The sequence below is a fragment of the Cinclus cinclus genome, chromosome 4, assembly GCF_963662255.1.
Source record: "Cinclus cinclus chromosome 4, bCinCin1.1, whole genome shotgun sequence".
Lineage (NCBI taxonomy): Eukaryota > Metazoa > Chordata > Aves > Passeriformes > Cinclidae > Cinclus > Cinclus cinclus.
The window spans coordinates 33,349,343-33,369,821 of NC_085049.1; the positions used below are offsets into that span (position 1 = coordinate 33,349,343).

At 38.0% G+C, this 20,479-nt stretch overlaps 1 protein-coding gene across 1 annotated transcript in view; it reads right to left on the bottom strand.

The window, feature by feature from the left end:
* Positions 1–3,395: 3,395 nt before the first annotated feature.
* Positions 3,396–20,479, bottom strand: part of CPED1 (cadherin like and PC-esterase domain containing 1) — a 141,720-nt gene continuing 124,636 nt past the window's right edge. The window contains exons 17-22 of the mRNA XM_062491067.1: positions 19,838–19,974; positions 9,816–10,036; positions 9,448–9,549; positions 9,146–9,233; positions 7,250–7,396; positions 3,396–3,623 (exon numbers count right to left, since the gene is read on the bottom strand). Of these exons, the coding sequence (XP_062347051.1) occupies positions 3,396–3,623; positions 7,250–7,396; positions 9,146–9,233; positions 9,448–9,549; positions 9,816–10,036; positions 19,838–19,974 (923 nt within the window). The remainder of the gene's footprint in view (positions 3,624–7,249; positions 7,397–9,145; positions 9,234–9,447; positions 9,550–9,815; positions 10,037–19,837; positions 19,975–20,479) is intronic.

Below are 20,479 nucleotides of genomic sequence, written 5' to 3' on the forward strand. Positions count from 1 at the left end.
TTGTCAAGGCACTTCCCTACAATAAGGGAAATATTTTTTTTCCAAAGTAAGTCAGTTATTCCAAAGGTATTTATTAAGACAGACTAAATCAAGGTGGCCAGGTATGCCCTGCAAGGCTCTAACCCAATTCACTGTTCAACATCTATGGGATTATATGAGAGGTGAGGAGCTCCAACTCACTAAAGGCATGCAATAATAACTGAGATTGCTGCTCTGTATATCAGAGTATTTATTTTGCAACACAGCTCCATTCTTTCTCTACCTATAGCTTAAAGCATGCCCTAGTTCTGTTCTAAGCTCCACATGCTGCCAAGTAGACATTGAGCAGAAAACCCCACTTCTCAGAGTATTTGTTCCCCATCTTAAATATTTCAATCCTGCCACTAATTCCAGGGCCACTCATGTCTGTATTAGGAGGTGGAACTTAACCTGACAGCTAAGTCTTTTGCTATTTTAATGGTAAGTAATGGGACTAAGGTAGGTAGATATATGGACTATAGGAACATTTTAATTTTTATTCAGGTAAAATGTCACAGCAGAGATAGTAATTCTAGAGTAAACTGCAGATAGCAACACGTGATCTCACTGGAATTCAAACACAGTAATCCTTTTATTGTCTTAATCCATAAATTTTAATGCATATGAGCCAGCAGTCCTTGCATGTCAATATCAACTCTCATCTTTCACATACATAGAGATACTAGATATATTTTAAAGTTGAGTAACAAAAATGTAGCTTAGTATCCTTTGTTTATTCCTAAGACTATGTGGATCATACATAGTGTTGGAAAAAGCTTATTCAAAGAACTTGTTTAAATAAAGATCAATTTGCAAATTGTACCAATGACTTTGTACAGACAAATAAATGTACACAGACATGTAAAAAACAGAAAACACACAGGAAAATATACACTTAATACACTTGAAAAATATTAAGATTAGGAAAGCATTAAGACATCTGGGTGTACAGCACATGTAAACCATTTTGTGTTGAAACCAGAACTGATGAATTGCACATTCACTGATATCCACTACAGTATAACAAAGTCAGCTCTTTCCTTTTCATCACTTAGCTAAAGCTTCAGCAACAGTTTTGGCTAAAAAAAAAACAAACAAAAAACCAAACAAAACATAAAACCCAGTAATGCCTTAAAAACACTTGTGTACAGAACAATAACAGTAACAGCATGTGGATTTAAATGAGCTACAAAAAAACTTCTTATCAGAAGCAGAACTGTAATGCACTTATCATTGATCATCTTAATACCAAAGACATCTGGCTGTATTTTGCATCTACTAATATTAATGACGATATTCTGTCCTTCAGTTTTAAGGTCATGCAGCCCTGGATTTTCAGACCCAAGAGAATATATTACATCATTTGCATTAAATTATATTCTTTAGGTAATCATATTGCTCAAAACCAAATGCTGATATATTCAGTACTTACGCACAGCTCCTGACCCATCTTTCATGTAGGTCTCCATGCCAGGGAAAACCTTACATTGAAATTTGGGGATATTTGCTGTAAGCAATCAGAAGCATATTATACAGAAACACATATAATCATACCATCTCAATAATTTTGTTGTTATCTAAATTAGGAGCTTGTTCAATATATAGAAAGGTGTCTTAAATTAGGTATGCTAGCCTCTGTTTTGGAGGATACTCTCTGTCAGCTAGGATGCCAAACTCCATATTGCATGACATTTTCCTATTACATTTACATTATATTTAAATATCTTACCTGAAGAAGCAAAAATTCACAGAACTATAGCTGGGCATCCAGACTGTTGGTAGATACAGATTCTTAGGCAAATACTAAATGCTGTGTCATTAATTGCTAGCCTTACTTCTATATAGGGCAGCCCTTCTGTGTGCTACTAAGGGAAGTAAGATGATTCGTTCCTTGCTATAATTGGTTTATTCCCTGACATTGTTTGTGGCTTCCTTTCCCAAAGCTGAAGCTAGTGGAGGATGATATGTAAAAATGTGATAGGGAAGCACAACACAGAACTCAGCAGATCCTTTGTTAGAGTTGCACCTGCCTGGTTAAAACACCCTTCTCTGTTGCATGGTGGTAGAGTGGTGCCTTGATTGCCTGCTGTGTGACTGGAGGAATAAAAATCCACAGCTGGATAATTTATAGGGACAGCAGTCCTATGGGTTGCCACTAACCTGCCATCCAGCTGTTAATCCTGATCCATTCACAGTTTCTCATTGGGCACTACAGCTGTGAATGGGTGGGCTGCCACTGCTGTGGGGCTAATACACAGCTTCTCCCTGAGGTGTCACCCACACAAGGTCTGCAAACACTGGGGATGTAGCTGGGCTACAGCATAAAACTACAGTTCAGAGAAGGTCTGAACTGAAACTGGCATTCGGAGAAGGTCTTGTCTGTGCCAAGCAAGAGATGCTGGCAGTATATTCTGCTGTCATCACATCCCACACTTTTTATGATAGATAAATTACCAGATACTGAAATTCTTATGTGGGCTTGCAAGGGGGATTTTTGTTATGTCTGTGGTACTGGCTTCACACATTGGGAAGTATTTTATAAAAAATCATTAAAGAAATGGCACTTCTGTGCAGGAAGAACATTTGATCGGCTTACAGGCCAAGGTAGATACTGAAGCACTTTTCTAAGCATTCTTCCTGCATATGGACACCCTCCTAAACTGGGATCATAAATAAATTTATGTTAACAAATTCTCTATATTTACATGTTACATTGAGAGAGTTACAATCAATCTCAAGTGTAGGTAACCTATCTCCCTGTTAGCTTCAGAACATGCAAAAAAGTAGATATCTGTTTCATCTAAGATACAAAGAAGAGATGTGTGTTCACTAAAAACACTAGAGTTCAAAACTCAGCATCACCAGTAAAATGCTAATAGACATTTCCAAATTCTGTAAGTGTCTAAACAGAAAATGTTTGATATGGAAGGGAAACCTGTCCACATTAAATAAAACTCTTTCAAACGGAATGTAGTCAGTTTCTAAATACATTCAAATATTACAGTGTCTCTATAAATAGAAAACTAAATAGTGCTGAAGACTTAAACCAGCCCTTTCCAAATGTTCAAGTGAATATACAGGTCTCTTTCTGCTATCAATAATACATGCTTGCTTGAACTACAGCCATTCTAGTCTTTGGAAACAGTACAAGTAACTTCTCCTCTTTTCTCCTTTGCAACCCTCTATCTTCCATTTTCACATAACAGAGTCACCAGGGCATATCTTAATTTCGTAAGGTTTTTCCAGTATCACATGTCCCAAACTCTCTTTGTGTGCCTGCAGTCAATCAAGGAAGCATATTGTAAATCCACCGTGGTCCTTCAACTGCCACTCGGGAAGTGGCACTTCTCTAGTCTCGGTGCTATATCCAAGAGAAGCTATGTGCTGCTAAACTGCCTCTTACTTGCACAGAGCCTGCTGAGAAGGATTTCAGAATACACTTGATTTATTGGACCTCGGACATGATACGGGGACTGAGAATTTGTTGCATAGTCCTGCAGTTGTGACGGTTTGCTTTGATTGCCAAAATATTTCCCCAGCGTATAGTGCCTCGATAACGTCATTGTTATGTGTGGCCTTTCTTCAGAGGGATTGGATTTCACCACCTGCAAAAGAAATGACATATATGAGTGCTTTCTGCCTGCACCTAGAAAGACAGACACACAGCTGTGTGTGCAGAAATGCTGAGGCAGTTGTCCATGAAGCAGGTCCTGATACTCTTACCTTGAGGAACAAGTTGCTCATAAACATTATTTTAAGGGCCAACTTGTTATGCTGCAAACTAAATAAAGAGCAAGATCTTAGTTTTTGAAATCTACATGCATAGGCTCATTATATTCAGTCATTTGACTTTGTAATACCTTTGTGTATTAGACTCTGTTCTCTTCAGTAGAGACAATATACCTAAAACAATTAAATTCATACTCAACAGCTTGTCTGTATATTTTTAGCATGTGGAAAAACAAACTCATGACTGCTCCAAATTGCAGAAATTATGCAAAGTTTTAAATTATGCTCTGATACGAGGCACTTGAGGCACATATAACGTATCTCAGCTATAAGCCCTGTGAGAATGCCTAGCCCAACCTCACATTGAGATGAAAACCCTTATGTGTTGTGTTTCTTCAAGAAAGGAGTTATGATGCAATTTAACATTCCTCTCCCCAGAACACCACAGGGACAGAACCACAACATCATTCAGTAACTTAGTGTTGAAGAATGCTTCACCTTGGCCCCTGAAACATGCATAAAGCTCTGGGATGACTGTGTTCAACTTGTATGGAATAAAAACATGCTCATGGGACTAACAAGTGACAAAATGAAAGGTATGGTTGTCAGGAACTTAACAACTGGGGTGGGGGGGGGGGGTGATCTCCTGTGAAGTGCTGAAGGTCTTGTCTCAGTGAACACCCAGTCACTGATGAAAAATGAAGGAGCTTCCAGAGAGACAAGACTTTAGAACCTGGCACATATGCAGGACAGAGGACCTCAGTCCAGGCAGTGGAAAACCCAGAAAACACAGAAAAGGTGGTTAAATTATTTTAAAAATTGTATATATATGCCGACTTGATAGATCTTATGTCCACGAGTTTTCCTGCTATATCAATCACAGCAGACACTTGAAAATGCAAATTCATTTATTAATGCACATATTTATGCATGCTGGCTTTTAAAAATATAATGTATATTTACTGTCACTGAACAATCGGAATCAACACTCATATGTGGTGAAGCTCACAATAAATGAAATCATACAAAATTAGGTGTAAGTGAAGAAATAACATGTGCAAGGGCTTGAAAGACTGAGCAGAGAGACTATGAGGGAGCTGGCAGAACTGAAAACAGGAATTATCCATGTAGAAAATGAATATATTGTCTGATCAATTTCATACAGCTAGTCCAAGGGCTATTATTTGTTTTCATGCAATTACTGTAGGTTCATTTTTCTAAATTAGTGCCTTAGATCTTACAATTATTTCAAAATGATGCCACCTTGAACCAATCACCCAAACTGCATTCCTGTTAGGCATAATCTCCCAGGAATGCAATCTAATGTTCACCCAGCCACCAGCAGCCAGACTCTGATTAAGATACAAAAAGCCCAAGGTTGCTAATTTCTGTGTAGTGATTATGATTTCACTTCCATTAAAATAGGAAATAAATCTGAATTTAAAAATAGCTTCTGTAATAATTGTATAGTCCTGACTAATGTCCATAAGAATTTTCAAACAATGAGGTAGATAAAAAAATCAAGTTTTCATGTGTGCATAGAACTAGAATTATGTTGGGCAGTAAGTGCTAGGGCTGTGCAAGATATTTTATCCCAGCTGAGTATAATCCCTTTGAAAGTCCAGATCCCTTAGAAATCTGAGCAAAGATTGTAGAGTCTACAGAGATGGAAATTTCTATGATATCAGGGTCACCTGAGACCCTCTGAAATGGGTTGGTGGGAACTCAAATATTTCTTCAGGCCATTCAAAGGAAATAGCTTTCTCTTCAGCCAGCTAGTGGGAACTAAATGAGAACTGCTGAAGGCGTTTCAGTTCTTGTTTTTTGACTGCACAGATTGGCCAGTCCTCCATTCCTGCATAGCCATGCTTTAGCTCGGATGGCATTTACAGAGGGGCGCCATCTTCTGAGACTTTAGGAATGTCAGTTTTTAAGAGAAATAAAGTGAAAGTACAAAGAGCAAGATTTAATCTGTTTCATGTGGTTTCAGGAAACATGAAAAGTGCTGGGGTTTTACACTGTGTTCTTGGCTTTGTCCTTGGGGGCAAAATACCATTTTCCTGGTGCAAATTGCTTCAGCACCTAATGAAACTCCACTAGCCAGGATGCAAAAATAAGCTGATGACAAAACTATTAAAAATAATGAAGTATCGAAAGAACTCAAGGACTTTCTTTTTGCTTTCCTCCAGGATCAAATCTGGCTTTTGGTGCATGATGGATTCTACTGGGCATATCTATGAATCTTTCAGGCACAGTGACCTCTCAAGCCTCATTAATAACACCTCTGTGAGCCAAATTCTCCGTGATCCTCCCCAGAAACTCATACTGTGTTGAGATTCCTTCAGCAGAGAAGCAAGACTAAATCTGCACATGAGCTCATACAAAATGATGGAGGAGTACATGAAAAAATGCTGATGAGTGGTCACGCCCGGCTGTTTTTCCACCCAGTTCCATACAAGGCATTTGAAATATTTAATTTTGAAGCTCTCTGTTTCACTCACAAGATCTGTGGAAATGGCAAACATCAGCAATCAGCAATCCTCCACAAAAACACCAGCATCTGGGTTCAAGATAAAAAAAGGTCAATACAACTGTCTGGGTAAAATGGAGGGAAGCATTTGCTACATAGGACTATTTATCAATCACATAAGTATGTACTCTGTGACTTACTCCCTCTTTTCCAGTTTCATTTGGACTGAGCTATGTTTGTGCCTCTCAAGTATTGAGCAGAGTATATTAGAGGACTGGTTACTAACCACACCTGCTGATGTTGGCCCCAAAGCAGGATAGAGGCCATGGCACTGGCCTGAAAACATGTGAGATGCTGTGGAATGGAGCCTGGGGTGGAAACCAGCTGTGAGGCTGATGCATGGCACATGGGCTCACTTGAGTCTGATAACACTTCCCAAAAAATTCTGTAGATTTTAGTCAAGAAAGCAGGACTACTGGTGTGAGTGAGAACAAGCCATCTACCCTTATGTTTGTACAGTGGATCATGGTAACTATCCCAGATTATTTTTTCTCAGGCATAGGAAAACAGATATATAGTAGTAAGATTGGTTCTTCAATTTTAAGCTCCATTTCAACTGTACTTATGGTTTGATGTGAGTGTGCTGATCTGTTCAGTTAGGAATGCATCAGTCAAAAACCTGTGAGACTGAGTAAAAAGAGAAACTGAAACTATGCAGATGTAGCAGAGATAACATAACAAATAATACAAGAACCTGGAAACTGTGCAACATCCTTTTATATGAGTTACCTTTGCAGAAAGGCACGTTTATTTTTTATTTCACTGTGCCAGCAGTTCAGCATGTCCTTGGGTTGCCTGGCACTGTGAGCAATGATGGATAAATGCCACTATACAAACTGCTTTTGCCATGATTTGTATTCAGGCCTAACTTTGAATGACAGATGCTGACCTCACCACACACCTTCTTGTTTCTAAGATCTGACAGTTAAAATATCTTAAATACCTGGGAATGATATAAGTGTAAACTATTACCTCATGGAAATGGCAGCCGCACTTCCCTCGCAGGAATTCTTTGTAACGTCCCATGGTGATGGCAAAGGTGTCAACCACTTCATAGCCCAAATTTTTTGCTGTATCCAGAATAATCAAGTTTTCATTCCACAAGTTTTGCACTTCTGCCTACATTCCAGATAAAATGTTGCAATGTCTTGTCAGAAGGACTGTTAAAAGGTTATGGTGTCATGGAAAAAAATAGCAAAACTGTATTTTGAATAAGCACTTATGTTATACTACAGACACTACTATAAATTCATTCATGATAAAAGCTACTACTCCAAAACTGATGTAGGGTTTTTTCCAGAAATTATAATTACTTTTCAGTAGATGTGCAGCTTCCTTTATAGGAAAATTTCATGACTGTTTAAAATACAATTCTTGGAAAATGGTTTTTAACTAACATGAGGTATAATTCAGAAAATATTCCAATTATAAAGTTTGTAACAAATGGTAAAACTGCTCCTTTAGAGAAAACTTCAGCTTCAAATCAAATTCATTGAGGCAGTTGCTTAAAAGGAACTATAGGGTCATAGGTGTCTTAAATATGGTTATATTGAAGAACAGATTATTATTTCTGAATATGCTTCAGAAAGATCAAGAATAGAAAAAAGTTAGCCATAAAGTTGGCAAGGCAGTGGATACAACACAGTAGACAAAAGGCCTTTGAGAGTAGCTGGGGTAATCCTGAGACCTAAAGCATACAAACCACATGGGTAATTTGGCATATGATTCCAATATTGGAAAGGAAAAGAATGTTGGTTATGTACTATAGCTGATTTCTGGAGTTTTTTAAATTTATCAAATAAGAAAAAGTCTTAGGAAGCCTTTAATACTCTATCCTTGCCTCACATACCCTGGATTGAAGCTTTTCATCCTAGGATTGAACTTTGCTGAAAACTATGACAAGGGCAATGAAAATGTTTTTTCATGTTGATGATAACAATTTCCTTACTTTATTCAATTTTGGTCCTTCAGATAAATTCGGAAAATTGTTTGAATCAATAAGAAGGCATTCCGTAGAGATAAAGCAAATAGGCAGTATTAACTTAGAAATAATGGGAAAATTTGACAGGGCAGTCTCTGTAGCAAAGAGAAGGGTGAGAGTAGCAGGAAGTCACATGCTGAATACAGAAGTTTGTTATGGTTGCAAGAAGACGTGGGTACTAGTCCCCAGCACACAAGGAGTGCTGTATGTAATCTGTGAAAGGTAGTAATTTTCTCTTTTCAACACCTGGGAATGGCTGGAGCATGACACACAGCACTGGTGGGCATCATTTACCCCGTTCTGCCTTGCAGTGATTCTCATCCATGCATTTTATATGTGTTTAATAGAGAATCATTGTCCATATTGTAAATAAAAATAATGAATTGAGTGAGTTACACAGTGCATTGAAATGAGAACACTTGTTACTCTGAGAGTCTTGGACATGATTTAAAACAACTGTAACATCTGATTAACATGCAAATAACAGGCTGGATTCACTGGTACAATCCAGCTGCTCTGTAATGTTCTGGCTTCATAGGTGGTTTAAGATAGATTTATTGAATTGTGCAAGCCAGACAAGTGAATTGGATCCAGCAGTAACAGGGAGGAAGCCCGGGGAGGGCCTATGCACAATGTAGTATGAGGAGCAATCTGCTTATCCCCAGCACAATCTCTCATTTTTGGCAGCAGGGTTAATAGTGGAGCTTCCTCTGGTTCTTGGGACAGCTGACCAAGCATGGCATCTCTAACAACTCTCTGATTGCAGCAGAATCCATGAAATAAGGAAATTGGTTTGAATCCCTATTAGTAAGCAGTATGAGCAAATACAAACATTAATTGTCCTTTGATCCACTTAGAATATGCTCAGCAGACATACTGTAGCCTACCTGTGATAGAGAATGGATTCCATCCACTGGAAGGTGAAAGCCCATCCCTATGGATTTGACAATTACCAGGATATTTGATAGATTTTCCCTGTTTTGCAAATTAAAAAAATATAAAAAAAGCAAGGACACACTTTCTGGTTAACAGACACATCAAAAAACAATGCATGTTCTATTTTTTTCAAAGTCACTTAACTACATGCCTATGAAAAAAGCAAATGAAAAGTTCCTATTAATTTTTTTTGGGTCATTTCTCATAATTTATCATATCAAAAATTGGAATGACACCAAGTACATAATATTACCTGTTCAACACCTTTTGGATAATTTGCAGGTGATTGGAATTAAGCCACTGAACACCACCTACAATTAATACAGTCTGGTCTGTGTTCTCCAGGGGACGTGATCTGAAACCCAGAAAAGAAAAACAACACATGTTGCTTTAAACAGATGGCAAACATTTTAACTACATTGCTTTGCATTTCACTGAACTGTATCTGGCACCCTGATTAGATGCCTGATGTAATTTTCAGCTATTTTTTTAACCACACAATATGGTCTGTGCATGTTATATTTTATTGTTTACTGACTTTAATTGTAAAACGTATTAAACACATTTGTGAATAGAATGATAATACAAACAAGGGATATAGATACAGAGTTTGTGCAGTACCTCTGCAGCAGCTGTTCTAGTGCTCTTTCAAAAGTTGGTCTCTGGTTTGCATCCATCCAGAACTGGGGGTAGTAGGAGTAACTGATAAATGTTTTCCCCTCATTGATATTGTGATAACATTTAACATCATGAGTCTTCTGCCATTCCTGAAGAGTCTTATTCACTCTTTCAATTAAATAATACATCATGCCTCTGTTAGTTGAGTCACCTATAAAAAGAATCTTCAGATGGAAAAGATATGACTTAGAAGTTGCACAATCCAGAAACCAAAAGCTAGGAAAAGAATACAGTTAATTGGGAGATTTTTAAATGCTTCTCGTAATGTTCCAGACATATCTTTGTAAACTGCAAGTACCCTGGCATCTTAATACTAAATTTAGCAAAACCTGTGTGATTTGATTACTAGAAAAGCTGCATTATGCATTTTAAAGACAAAAAGAGCAGGTTATAGATGGCTATAGCTGCAAAATTAATCTGTGCATCTTTCATCCTTGGTGATAATTTCTTTTGCTTATGTTTATATTTACTTCTAATTGCTGGTACACAACTGCTCTCATGATTGCTTGCAGCTTCCTGCTTTTTTTGCTACAAATTTTCATGTGGTTTGCTCCTACTACACAGCATGTATTGGTCTTCTATAAACGGGATTCATTGGAATTTATACCAAAGTAGCACACCCACACACCCCATGAAGGATGCAGCTCCTGCCTTATTTGTAGAGAGATGGTCTTTCTACATGTTCAAATAGGAAAGAAAAGGGGGTTATTTGGGTGGAGGATCATCTGAATAGAGTCCTGTCATGTGTGATGTGACCACCAGAAAGCATCATGGCCTGAAGTGAATTAGAAATCTTGCCAGGATGAAGTACTTTAAGCATAGCATTCTCTGCTGAACTACCCTGAACTTGCAAATGAATGAAGAAGCTAAATTTGGGTTTACTCCTACTCATTCTGTAGATTCCTCTGAAAAAATGAACATCTCTGTATGGGAAGACCACAGAACCTAAAGTGTTGTGGCAATTTTATTTTAATGCTATTGCCCTATTTTAAGTGGATAGGACTAGCATTTCCTTCTGATGAAGCAGGTAATAGAAAACAAGTCCAAAGAGTAGGAGAACCCAGGTTCACTGTGGCTTGCCAATGAAACTGTGAAATCCACAAAGAGAAGCAAACATGAAAAGCTGGGATTAAGAAACCCCACAGAGCCATCACACAGTAACAGCCCTGTTCTCTGCACAGAAGTACTCAGCTTCTCCTACCTCCTCTGGCACTCAGGGCAGCTGGCATCCTGTAACTTGGGATTTTTTTGTTTCTTTTCTTAATTTGATTTGGAGTTTGATGTTTTACCACTTCCACCTTGAATATTTGATTATGCAAATAAAATTCAGACTGCACAAGATGACATGTTCAAGGATATATTTCCAAAGTTTTTTTAAAGAGATTTTATGTGGTAGAGGCATTTTGGACTACACTAATCTAACATATTTGTCTATCTATTAATCTATTCCCTTCAGGAATATCAGTTTTGAAAACTGATCCTACTTTCCACTATTAACCTATTGTGATTAAAAATAAGCCACAACAGTGTACCAACGATACTTTCCACAGAAGAGAAGGAATATCAGATAAGCCTACCCTCATCTGATGTTAGGGCCATGAACAGGCATGACAATGTCTTCAACTTCCCATGCCTTGCCCATTGTGGGCTGCAGAGAAGCCCTTGATAGATTATATATGGTAATAAACAAGTAAAAACTAATAGACTCTAATAAACTAATAAATAGACTCTAAAACTAATGAACTCTTCTCCTGTCCCAGACCTCTCAAAGCCACTTCATAGAGGAAATTCTTAAACAGCTGCTGTTCGTGCTTGTATTACACAAGCATTTCTCTCACACACAGCTTTCCCAGCTTTCCACATTGTGTCAGAAGAAACCTCTTTAAATCAAGCATGACATGACTCAAACAAGTCAAGGATCCTTGGATCCATGGAAGGACTGGTTGGATATTCTCTCTTTCCCTCTCTGACAGACACACACATGCATAAAATTATATACTATCAGGAAGACAGTCCATATGTAGAATATGTCCTAATTCTAAAGTAGGTTAACTTGAGGTTTTAAGCAACAATTATTTTAGGTTGCAAAATCTCTTGCTTCTCCAGCCTGTCTATATCCCTGTCTCTTTAATCTCCATTTCATAAGCACAACACTGTAGTATCTTGATGCATATCTATTTAAAAAGCAGTTCTCAGATATTTGCAGGCAAGGACATCATGAGCTTGTAATGTGGGTGAGAACATTTCTGTAAAAACCCAACACATCATTAGCAGAAAAACAAACAGGCCCTACCAAGTTACACACATACAGCAGTTAGTAGAACACACAAGACTGCTTCTCTTCTAGTATCATATTACACCATTTTGTTATCACAGCACATGGGAATTGCAAAGAAGCATATTCAGCTATTAATTGCATGAAACTGGCAGACGGGACATTTTTATCTCATTCTAGTGTGACTAGAATTCTCATTGTTGTATTCTCCTAACTGTATTTGATGTAATCTCATGTACTTCTGATTTCAAATAGCAGGACAACAACTTCCATGGAAAAAAAAAAAAGAAGAAAAGGACCATGGCCTATGTCAATGAACATGAGGCACAGATGTCTTTTTTGCCAACACTGTGCAGTTTAAGTGTGAGGAGTCATGCCAAACATTTCCTAAGTCTCAAATACTGCAGAGCATCAAAGATTAAGACCTCTTTTCAATTTATTTTTTTTTTAATTAGAGCAAAACACATACACACATCCCAATCTAAACTACTACATGATTTAGCATTTTAGGGCTTTGCAATTTTTCTATACCTACATAGGTACATACACATAAAAAGTGGACCCATGAATGAATTTTCAAGTCTGCCCTGGGGTACCTTTCTGGCCAGGTCTGGAGATGGAAGGGCACTATGTGCAGTCATTTAGTAAACCCCTACCAGAAGAAACAAGTTACTTATGATCATATCTTAAAGTGGAAGCTCTAGTCTGGAAATGCCATAATGCTGGGCACCTTATGAAACTATCAGGGGGGCCTTGGCATGTGACTATTATTGTTGTCCTGACGTTCTGAGAATGTGAAATAGGTGTCAGAGTCAGAGCAGATTCCTTTAGAGCAATTAGCATAACTAGATGAAACAGACAACTGTTAAGGCCCTGACATACTTTTTCAAATTCCATCACAAGACTGGTAAGACTGTACTCAGCCCATTTCCAAATCAGGAATGAGAAAGATAGCAGCATCACAGTGGGTAAGAATACAGGTTGTGCCACTAGGGAAATTAATCTAGACTTTTAGAAACAGGTCTGCTAAGAGAATAGTCAAGGTTTGCTGCAAGTGGGAAACAAAGAAATGAGCCGAGTGGACTTGTGGTTGTACAGAAAGACAGATCAAAAGGGGAGGCCATCCTTAAAGACGTCAGTCAATTATAGTAACCAGATTAGCTTACAGTCATGAAGTCTTTGATTGTTCAAGTAGGTATGAGCCACATCAGGACTGTACCACTGGCATCAGTCAAATTTGTTTAACTCTGTCTTCCACGGTGAAATCACAGGTTTTTGAAAGGTATGAAACTAGGACTGCTATATGTGAAACCTGCCCTCTAGCTCTGAGAGAGAGCTCTAAAGTCTGCAGTCACCATGGGACAATAGCAGCAGGCATCCTCTAGAGTCTGTGTGCTGGGATTTTGAAGGGAATGCTCTCTCATAAATCTGAAGAAGATCTTAGATAGAATGATAGGTGTGCATTTCTTGTAATTTGATGCATTCCAGGCTGGCAGATGCTTAGCACATCATCAGCACATCTGCACACACACTGCATACATTCATTAAGATTTTGTCTGCATCCATCTGCTTCTAACCATTGGTTCAACCATGATGTGAGATGTGTACATCCTGAGAAAAAAAACAAATTCTTATTTTTATTCTCATCAAAAGAAAAAGAAATGACGTGGGTGAAGAGGAAATCTGTAGGTAATCCTACCCTCTTTTCAAACTGCCCTTGTACAGAGCTGACCAAATACATTTTGTTACCATATTCAGGCCATCAGAAAGCATCTTTCAAAGTCCACCTTTTGCAAGTCAGCTTCATTTTTAGTGAATACTTGGAGGACTCAAACACAAAATAAGTGGTGTTTAGGCTGAGGAAGAAAACTTGTGTCCTTCAACTAACCCAAGAGTTCTGATGAATTAAAATAATCTCCCAATGTAATTGAATGTATGGTAACTAAAACCACATTTATTTCTATACAGTTAGATGAACTCATTTTAGTTGGAAGTGCCATGTAGTATTTAATACGTTTCGAACAAAAGGCTGCAGGGATGATTCTGTATTTATCTCTATGATAATAATGAGGAACATGATGGCTTAGGTGTGCAGAGTAAGCCATATCTCATTTTTTTTGCAAGTCTGACACAAGACTTAGTCATGTACTGTTCAAGTTGACGGGGCAGTTATGTGCAGGATGACTAAATGATCAGACAAACATAAGGTTATAATTTTACCAGACAAAGAACAACACTTCCACACAGACGGATGTTTTCACTGTCTTCTGTTGCAATTTTTTTGTGTGAAAAATCCCATTATAGCTTAAAGGCTTTGAAGGATTGTGTAAGCATAGTGGAATTCACTTCTTAACCAGACCTATCATTAAAAATTAACCACACTTGGGAAATTTAGACACCTGTAAGTTCAAAACACTACTTAACTCTAAAATGTTATTAAGAAATCATAAGTTAAAATTCCTGTTTTAACAGCTGAATTTTAAGTACTTCAGCAAATATTGCCTTTTCATATTTCCTGTTCTTAATTACACATGACTCAATGGTATTTTATTATAAGACTAAACTCTGGTTAGTATTTCTCAATGATAAGCAAAATATACATCTCTTATGCTATGGAGGCCAACTTTCTATATACTGCTAATTGGATAAATAATAACCTGTTAGAACCCATTTTCCTTTGTCCATGTTTAAAAGTACAAAATCAGTCTTGTACAAAAGTCAAAGTATTATCTTAATACATCTGAGTATGTCTTACAGTAAAGTTATTAATCATAGCTATAGGGAGTTTTGTTGAACCAACAGAAGATAAATATATTTTACTATGATGTATAATATTTTATTATGATGAACAATTTATTTGATTCAATTAGGACACATATATAGAGTTCCCTATGAATGAGAGAGTCAGCATCTCATTACCCTTAAAGTGGAAGAGAAAAAAAGTGTATTAATGATATTAATACACTGATATTCAAATACTAATATCACTAATACGCTGATATTAAAAATGTGCTGAAAGAAAATCTATTCAGCCATCCCCACCTTAACCTTAGCACTTCAAAATATTCCTGTTTAGTATGTATGAAATACAAACATGTGACTAACTATTCTTGATAACACATCATAAAGCAAAATAAGGCCTCATAAAACTGTTTCTGGTCATGTACATATTTTCTCATGTCTCCATCAGCTTGGGTGTTACTGTTTCACTACAGGTGGTCATATGTTTTTATGAAACCAAGTGTCCTGGTTTTGGGTGGAATAGAATTAATTTTCTTCCTAGTAGTTGGTATAGTGTTGTGGTTTGGATTCAGGATAAGAATAATGTTGATAACCCACTGATGGTTTTGTTGTTTCTGAGCAGCCCTTACACTAAGTCAGGGACTTTTCAGCTTCTCATTCTTCCCTGCCAGAGAGGATGATCGCACAAAAAGCTGTGAGGGGACACAGCCAGGACAGCTGACCCCAACTGGCCAGAGGGATGGATATTCCAAACCATATAGCATCATGCTGAACCATAAAACTAGGAGGAAATAGTTGAGGGCAGCAGCTGCTGCTCCGGGATGGGATGGGCACTGGTCAATAGGTTTTGAGAAATTACATTGTGCACTACTTTGTGTATTTATTATTACTATTATTATTATTATTATTACTGTTTTCCCTTCATCTTCCATTCTACTAAACCATATTTTTCTGAATCCACAGGTATTACCTATTTTCTGATTGTCTCCCTCATCCCCATGGGCAAGTGAGTGAACGACTGTGTGGTGTTCAACCTGTCAGGTTAAACCAAACACACCGAAACAACTTAGTTCAAACAGTTTTATACGCACACAAACTAATATAGCAGTTAATGGTGATGTGAAAACAATTGGAACTCATAGCCAGGGAAATGGATTTCAGTTACAGAGGAGGATTATCAAGCTCAGATGATCTTTGGAAAACAAACTGATTTTAATATAAGAAATAAAAGCAGCCTGGAGTTAGAAAGCAAATTAGAAAACATTTTTGAAGGCTTGATTGTGATGCAGGTAGGAAAGAAGTGCTCTGTTTGGATGACCATGAATAAAATTAACACAAGAAATTAGCGACCAAGCAGTATCTGCTGCCTTTTATCATTTTTATATGAAACACGAGAAAAATAGAAAGGCTGCACTTAAAAACACAGTTGTTCTTCCATGTGCTGCACTTCAGTCAAAAAGAGCATTCACTTGCTGAAGTGAACACAAATCAGGATCACTGTACAGCACTGGTTAATCACTGCATGTTTCCCTTCACATTCATTAAAAGTAGAAATATAATTAGGCCTTTTTTCATCTTTTTTTTCCTCCCTTATAAAACTAAGAGAGAAGCACATGAAAACAGCCTCCAGCTAACAAAGCTGAAATCTGACAATGTTAATCAGGAGATTAACACTTCCTATTTAAATTAAAAGATGTAATCACAGACTTATGCTGTTTATGTCTTCATGATCATAGAATCATGGAATGGTTTAGAAAGGTTGGAAATGGTTGGAAAGGACCTTAAAGATCATCTAGTTCCAGCCCCCTGACATGTGCAGGGAACCTTCCAGTAGTCCAGGTTGCTCAGAGCCCCCTCGAGCCTGGATCTAAGGATGGCAAGTTCACAACTTCTCTGGGCAGCCTCTGCCAGAGCCTCACAATCCTTAAAGAATTTCGTCCTGATATCTAAACCTACTCTCAGCTCAAGGCCATTCCCCCTTGTCCTATCACTACATGCCCTTGTTAGAGGTCCCTCTCTATCTCTCTACTAGATCCCCTGCAGATACTGGAAGGCTGCTCTAAAGTCTCTCCAGAGCCTTCTCTTCTCCAGACTAAGCAGCCCAAACTCCCAGAGCCTGTCTTCATAGGAGAGGTGCCCCAGCCCAGTGATCCACTCATGGGCCCTCCTATGAACTCATTCCAACAGTCAGCAATTTTCTTTTGCTGAGGTCCCCAGGGCTGGACACAGTAATCAAGGCAGGGTCTCAGCAGAGGGAGAAAATAACTTCCTTCAGCCTACTGCCCACACTGCTTCTGATGCAGCCCAAGGCATGGTTGGCTTTCTGTGCTGTGAGCACACACTGCTGGCTGGCATGTTGAGTTTTTTGTCCACAAACACCCCCAAGTCCTTCTCACCAGGGCTGCTTTCAGCCCATTCTCTGCCCAGCCTGTATTTGTGATTGGGATTTCCCTGACACAGGTGTAGAGCCTTGCATTAGAGCTTGGTGACCTTCATGAGGTTCACAGAGGACCACCTCTCAAGCCTGTCAAGGTCTCCCTGGATGGCATCCCTTCCCTCCAGCGTGTCAATGGCACCACAAGCTTGGTGTTGTTGGCAAACTTGCCGAGGGTGCACACAATTCCTCTGCCTTCACCAACAGCAAAGATGTCCTGTCTAAGGGATTTTGAGCTCCAGAGACCAAAGTTACACAAGCTGAATATTCAAAACCCCTGAATAAAGGGTCACACAGACTAGTTGAGCCCATTTTGAGAGGACACATGAATGAGTTCTTTTCTTAGTTAACATCAGCAAACAGCAATGTAAATCAAACAGCATTCCAGATCACCTCGATGTCCTCACTTGGGTTGATGACTTCTGCCCTTTTGATTCTCATTCATGCTTTTTTTTGACATCTGCTTTTGTTTCCAGCATTGAAACCTTCTGCCTATTTTGTTATGGTAACTATGGTATCTTCAGTTTGAGATGTCAGTGCTCTCTGTAGTACTTAAAGACAAGGTATATAATAAATCAAAACTAAAATCACAGTTGAGAATAGATAAATATTTATAGATGGTAATGAAAATATCTTTTAAAATGAACATGCATTTTTTCACAAGAATTATATCTTCCTACTACTCAATAGTGCCTTTATAAATGGTCCAGATTACCTAAACCTCTGTAACACTGACAAAAGTATTTTTCAGCAACCAAATGAAAAAAAATCTTTTTCTACTACATTGCTTGAGCAGTGTAAAGTAATTCCAAAGCTTGAGTTATCAAAGGCAGAATCAGGATCTTATCAGCCAAGAAGAGAACTATTTTTATTCATCTGACTTTGGTAGGAAGAAAGCCTCTCTTAGTTCTTAAGTTGTATTGACATAAGGGAGTTGATCCAGGGTCTACATTTATTTGGTAAAAGAAGCAAAAATGCTACTGCAAAATTTCAGACAAAACTAGAATCACTACAAAGTTATGACAAAAATAATACCTGAAAGAAAGAGATAGGAGAAATATACCAAAAGGGGAACATGCTTTAGAGTGATGACTTTAAAAGAATAAAGCAATTCAATATATATCTGTGTAAAGGTAAGAGGTAATTCAGCAGATTTCTACAGAGCAGCAAAGGTTATCAGACAGTGTCAGGAGACTTCTGAAAAAGACACACAATGGCAAACAAGCGCTATTAGTTACAGAGATTTTTCTCAAGGTGTTAATATAGCTGATTTAGGATCTGGTTGTCATCTGACACAGTGACCTCAGAGAGTTAGAACATCACAGAATTTGAATTAAGAAATTAAGCTTCACAGACTCTTATTTCATTTACTTGGTTTAAACAGACCCTTTACAAATGCTATTCTGTTTTTGACACTCATGAATATGAGCAGTCAGATTTGGGATGTGGAAATGCCAGCAAATCCTTTCAGCTATACCCTGGCAATCCACTTCCATAATGGCATATTGTTCCTCTGCTGTCCTTCAATTGCCTGACCAAAGGGTGGTTGCTTGACAAAGCAGCCTGATGTCCATGGAAATTAAAGACCAAAGCAAAGCAATCTGATTCTTGAATATTTTTTTCTGTGGTCAATCCAGAAGAACTTGTTTTGTACAAGAGCAAATCAACTTTATCTGTCATAAAAAGCAATATTATTTTAGAAAAATATTCTAGGAGTAACCTGCAGCTCTATAGTAACAGAGAAAATAACTGGCAGAAATAAAGAAAAATGGCAATAAAGTACTTTGTGCAGGAGAAGAAATTTATCAGAAATTAAGGAGAAAATGTTAATTAAAAGACTATTATTTTTGTATTTGTCTATATGGAAATGCTCTTGGATTTTATCAAAATGCTGGTTATAGTAACTATTTTCTTACCTAGACAATACAATTTATAGAGCTTTATAATAATTAATTACTTACTTTCTGGATACTTGTATCCTCAGTAAGGTACCTGAGCCTCAGATCAGAGCTCTCTCTCAAAGTATAACAGTCATAGCATGCTTATTAAGGAGACCTTGTATTCCAAGCAATCACTTTAGAAGCTTCACTAAAAGAAAAGAATGTGCAAGAAGACTTGGTAAGATTAGTCTGCACAAGCAATGCCATGCATTAGGTATGCAGCAGAAGAAAACCAAATTGCATGTGAGACAAAACTGTGACAACAATGTAAATACATCCTCCATTTGCTGTCCTTGTGTACTCACTGCAGGTCTGACTGGTAATCACATACACCATAGGTCTTGAAACTCCAGTGGTGTGACCCAAGATCCTTTGTGCAACAGCAGCAGACAACTGTGTCTGCATACGGCGCTAAATTAGGACAAAGGTTGGTTTTCATCCCCGTGGACTTTTCACACAAATATTTCTCTAGTTGAAAAGGTATTTTTGTCACATATCAATCTTAAAAATACTTGAAAGCTTCAGGACACTGAATACGCAGGTAAAAAGGAATTAATTAAAGACTGGTACATACCCTTCTGCCCTCCACGCAGCGCTGGAGTTCTGGCTTGGCCAGCACAGAGTATCGGCAGCCGTGGGGCTGCCAGGTTATTTCTCTCCAGTCACAGGTCCTGTTGTCAGAGCAGCTGAGGCAAGGGACAATCCACTGCCCTGGAAAACAGCAATGAATTTCAGCACCTCCTCTGTATTCTTCTGAGTATTTTACTACACAGGAAGCAAGATATTTTTGCATATTTTACACATGTATGGAAAAAAAAACCTCATAAGGGAGTTTCCCCTAAATTAAATGCCCTCCAACCCTTTGAAGAGACTATTTCCTTTCACTGTGATATGCCCTTTTCATTTAGCTAGGTTGGGAGTTTTCTCCTTTCCCTGAAAGAGCTGCGAATGCTCAAATTTCACAGCCATTTGTGGGTTCATTTCTCAGTCGTGTTGCCTTTCTTGTAGCAGCTTGTCCTTTCTCAACAGAAGGGATATGAGAAAGAGAAAGTGGGTGAGAAGGTTGAATGCAAAAATAAAATATTCACATTCAGACATGTCTGAATATTAATTGTTATCTACAATGAAACATCTAAAGGTTGGGTGTATGGTTGAGAGCAATTGATATAAAAATTAAGCAAGATTAAGACTTTACTTCCAAAACACTTATTTTCTT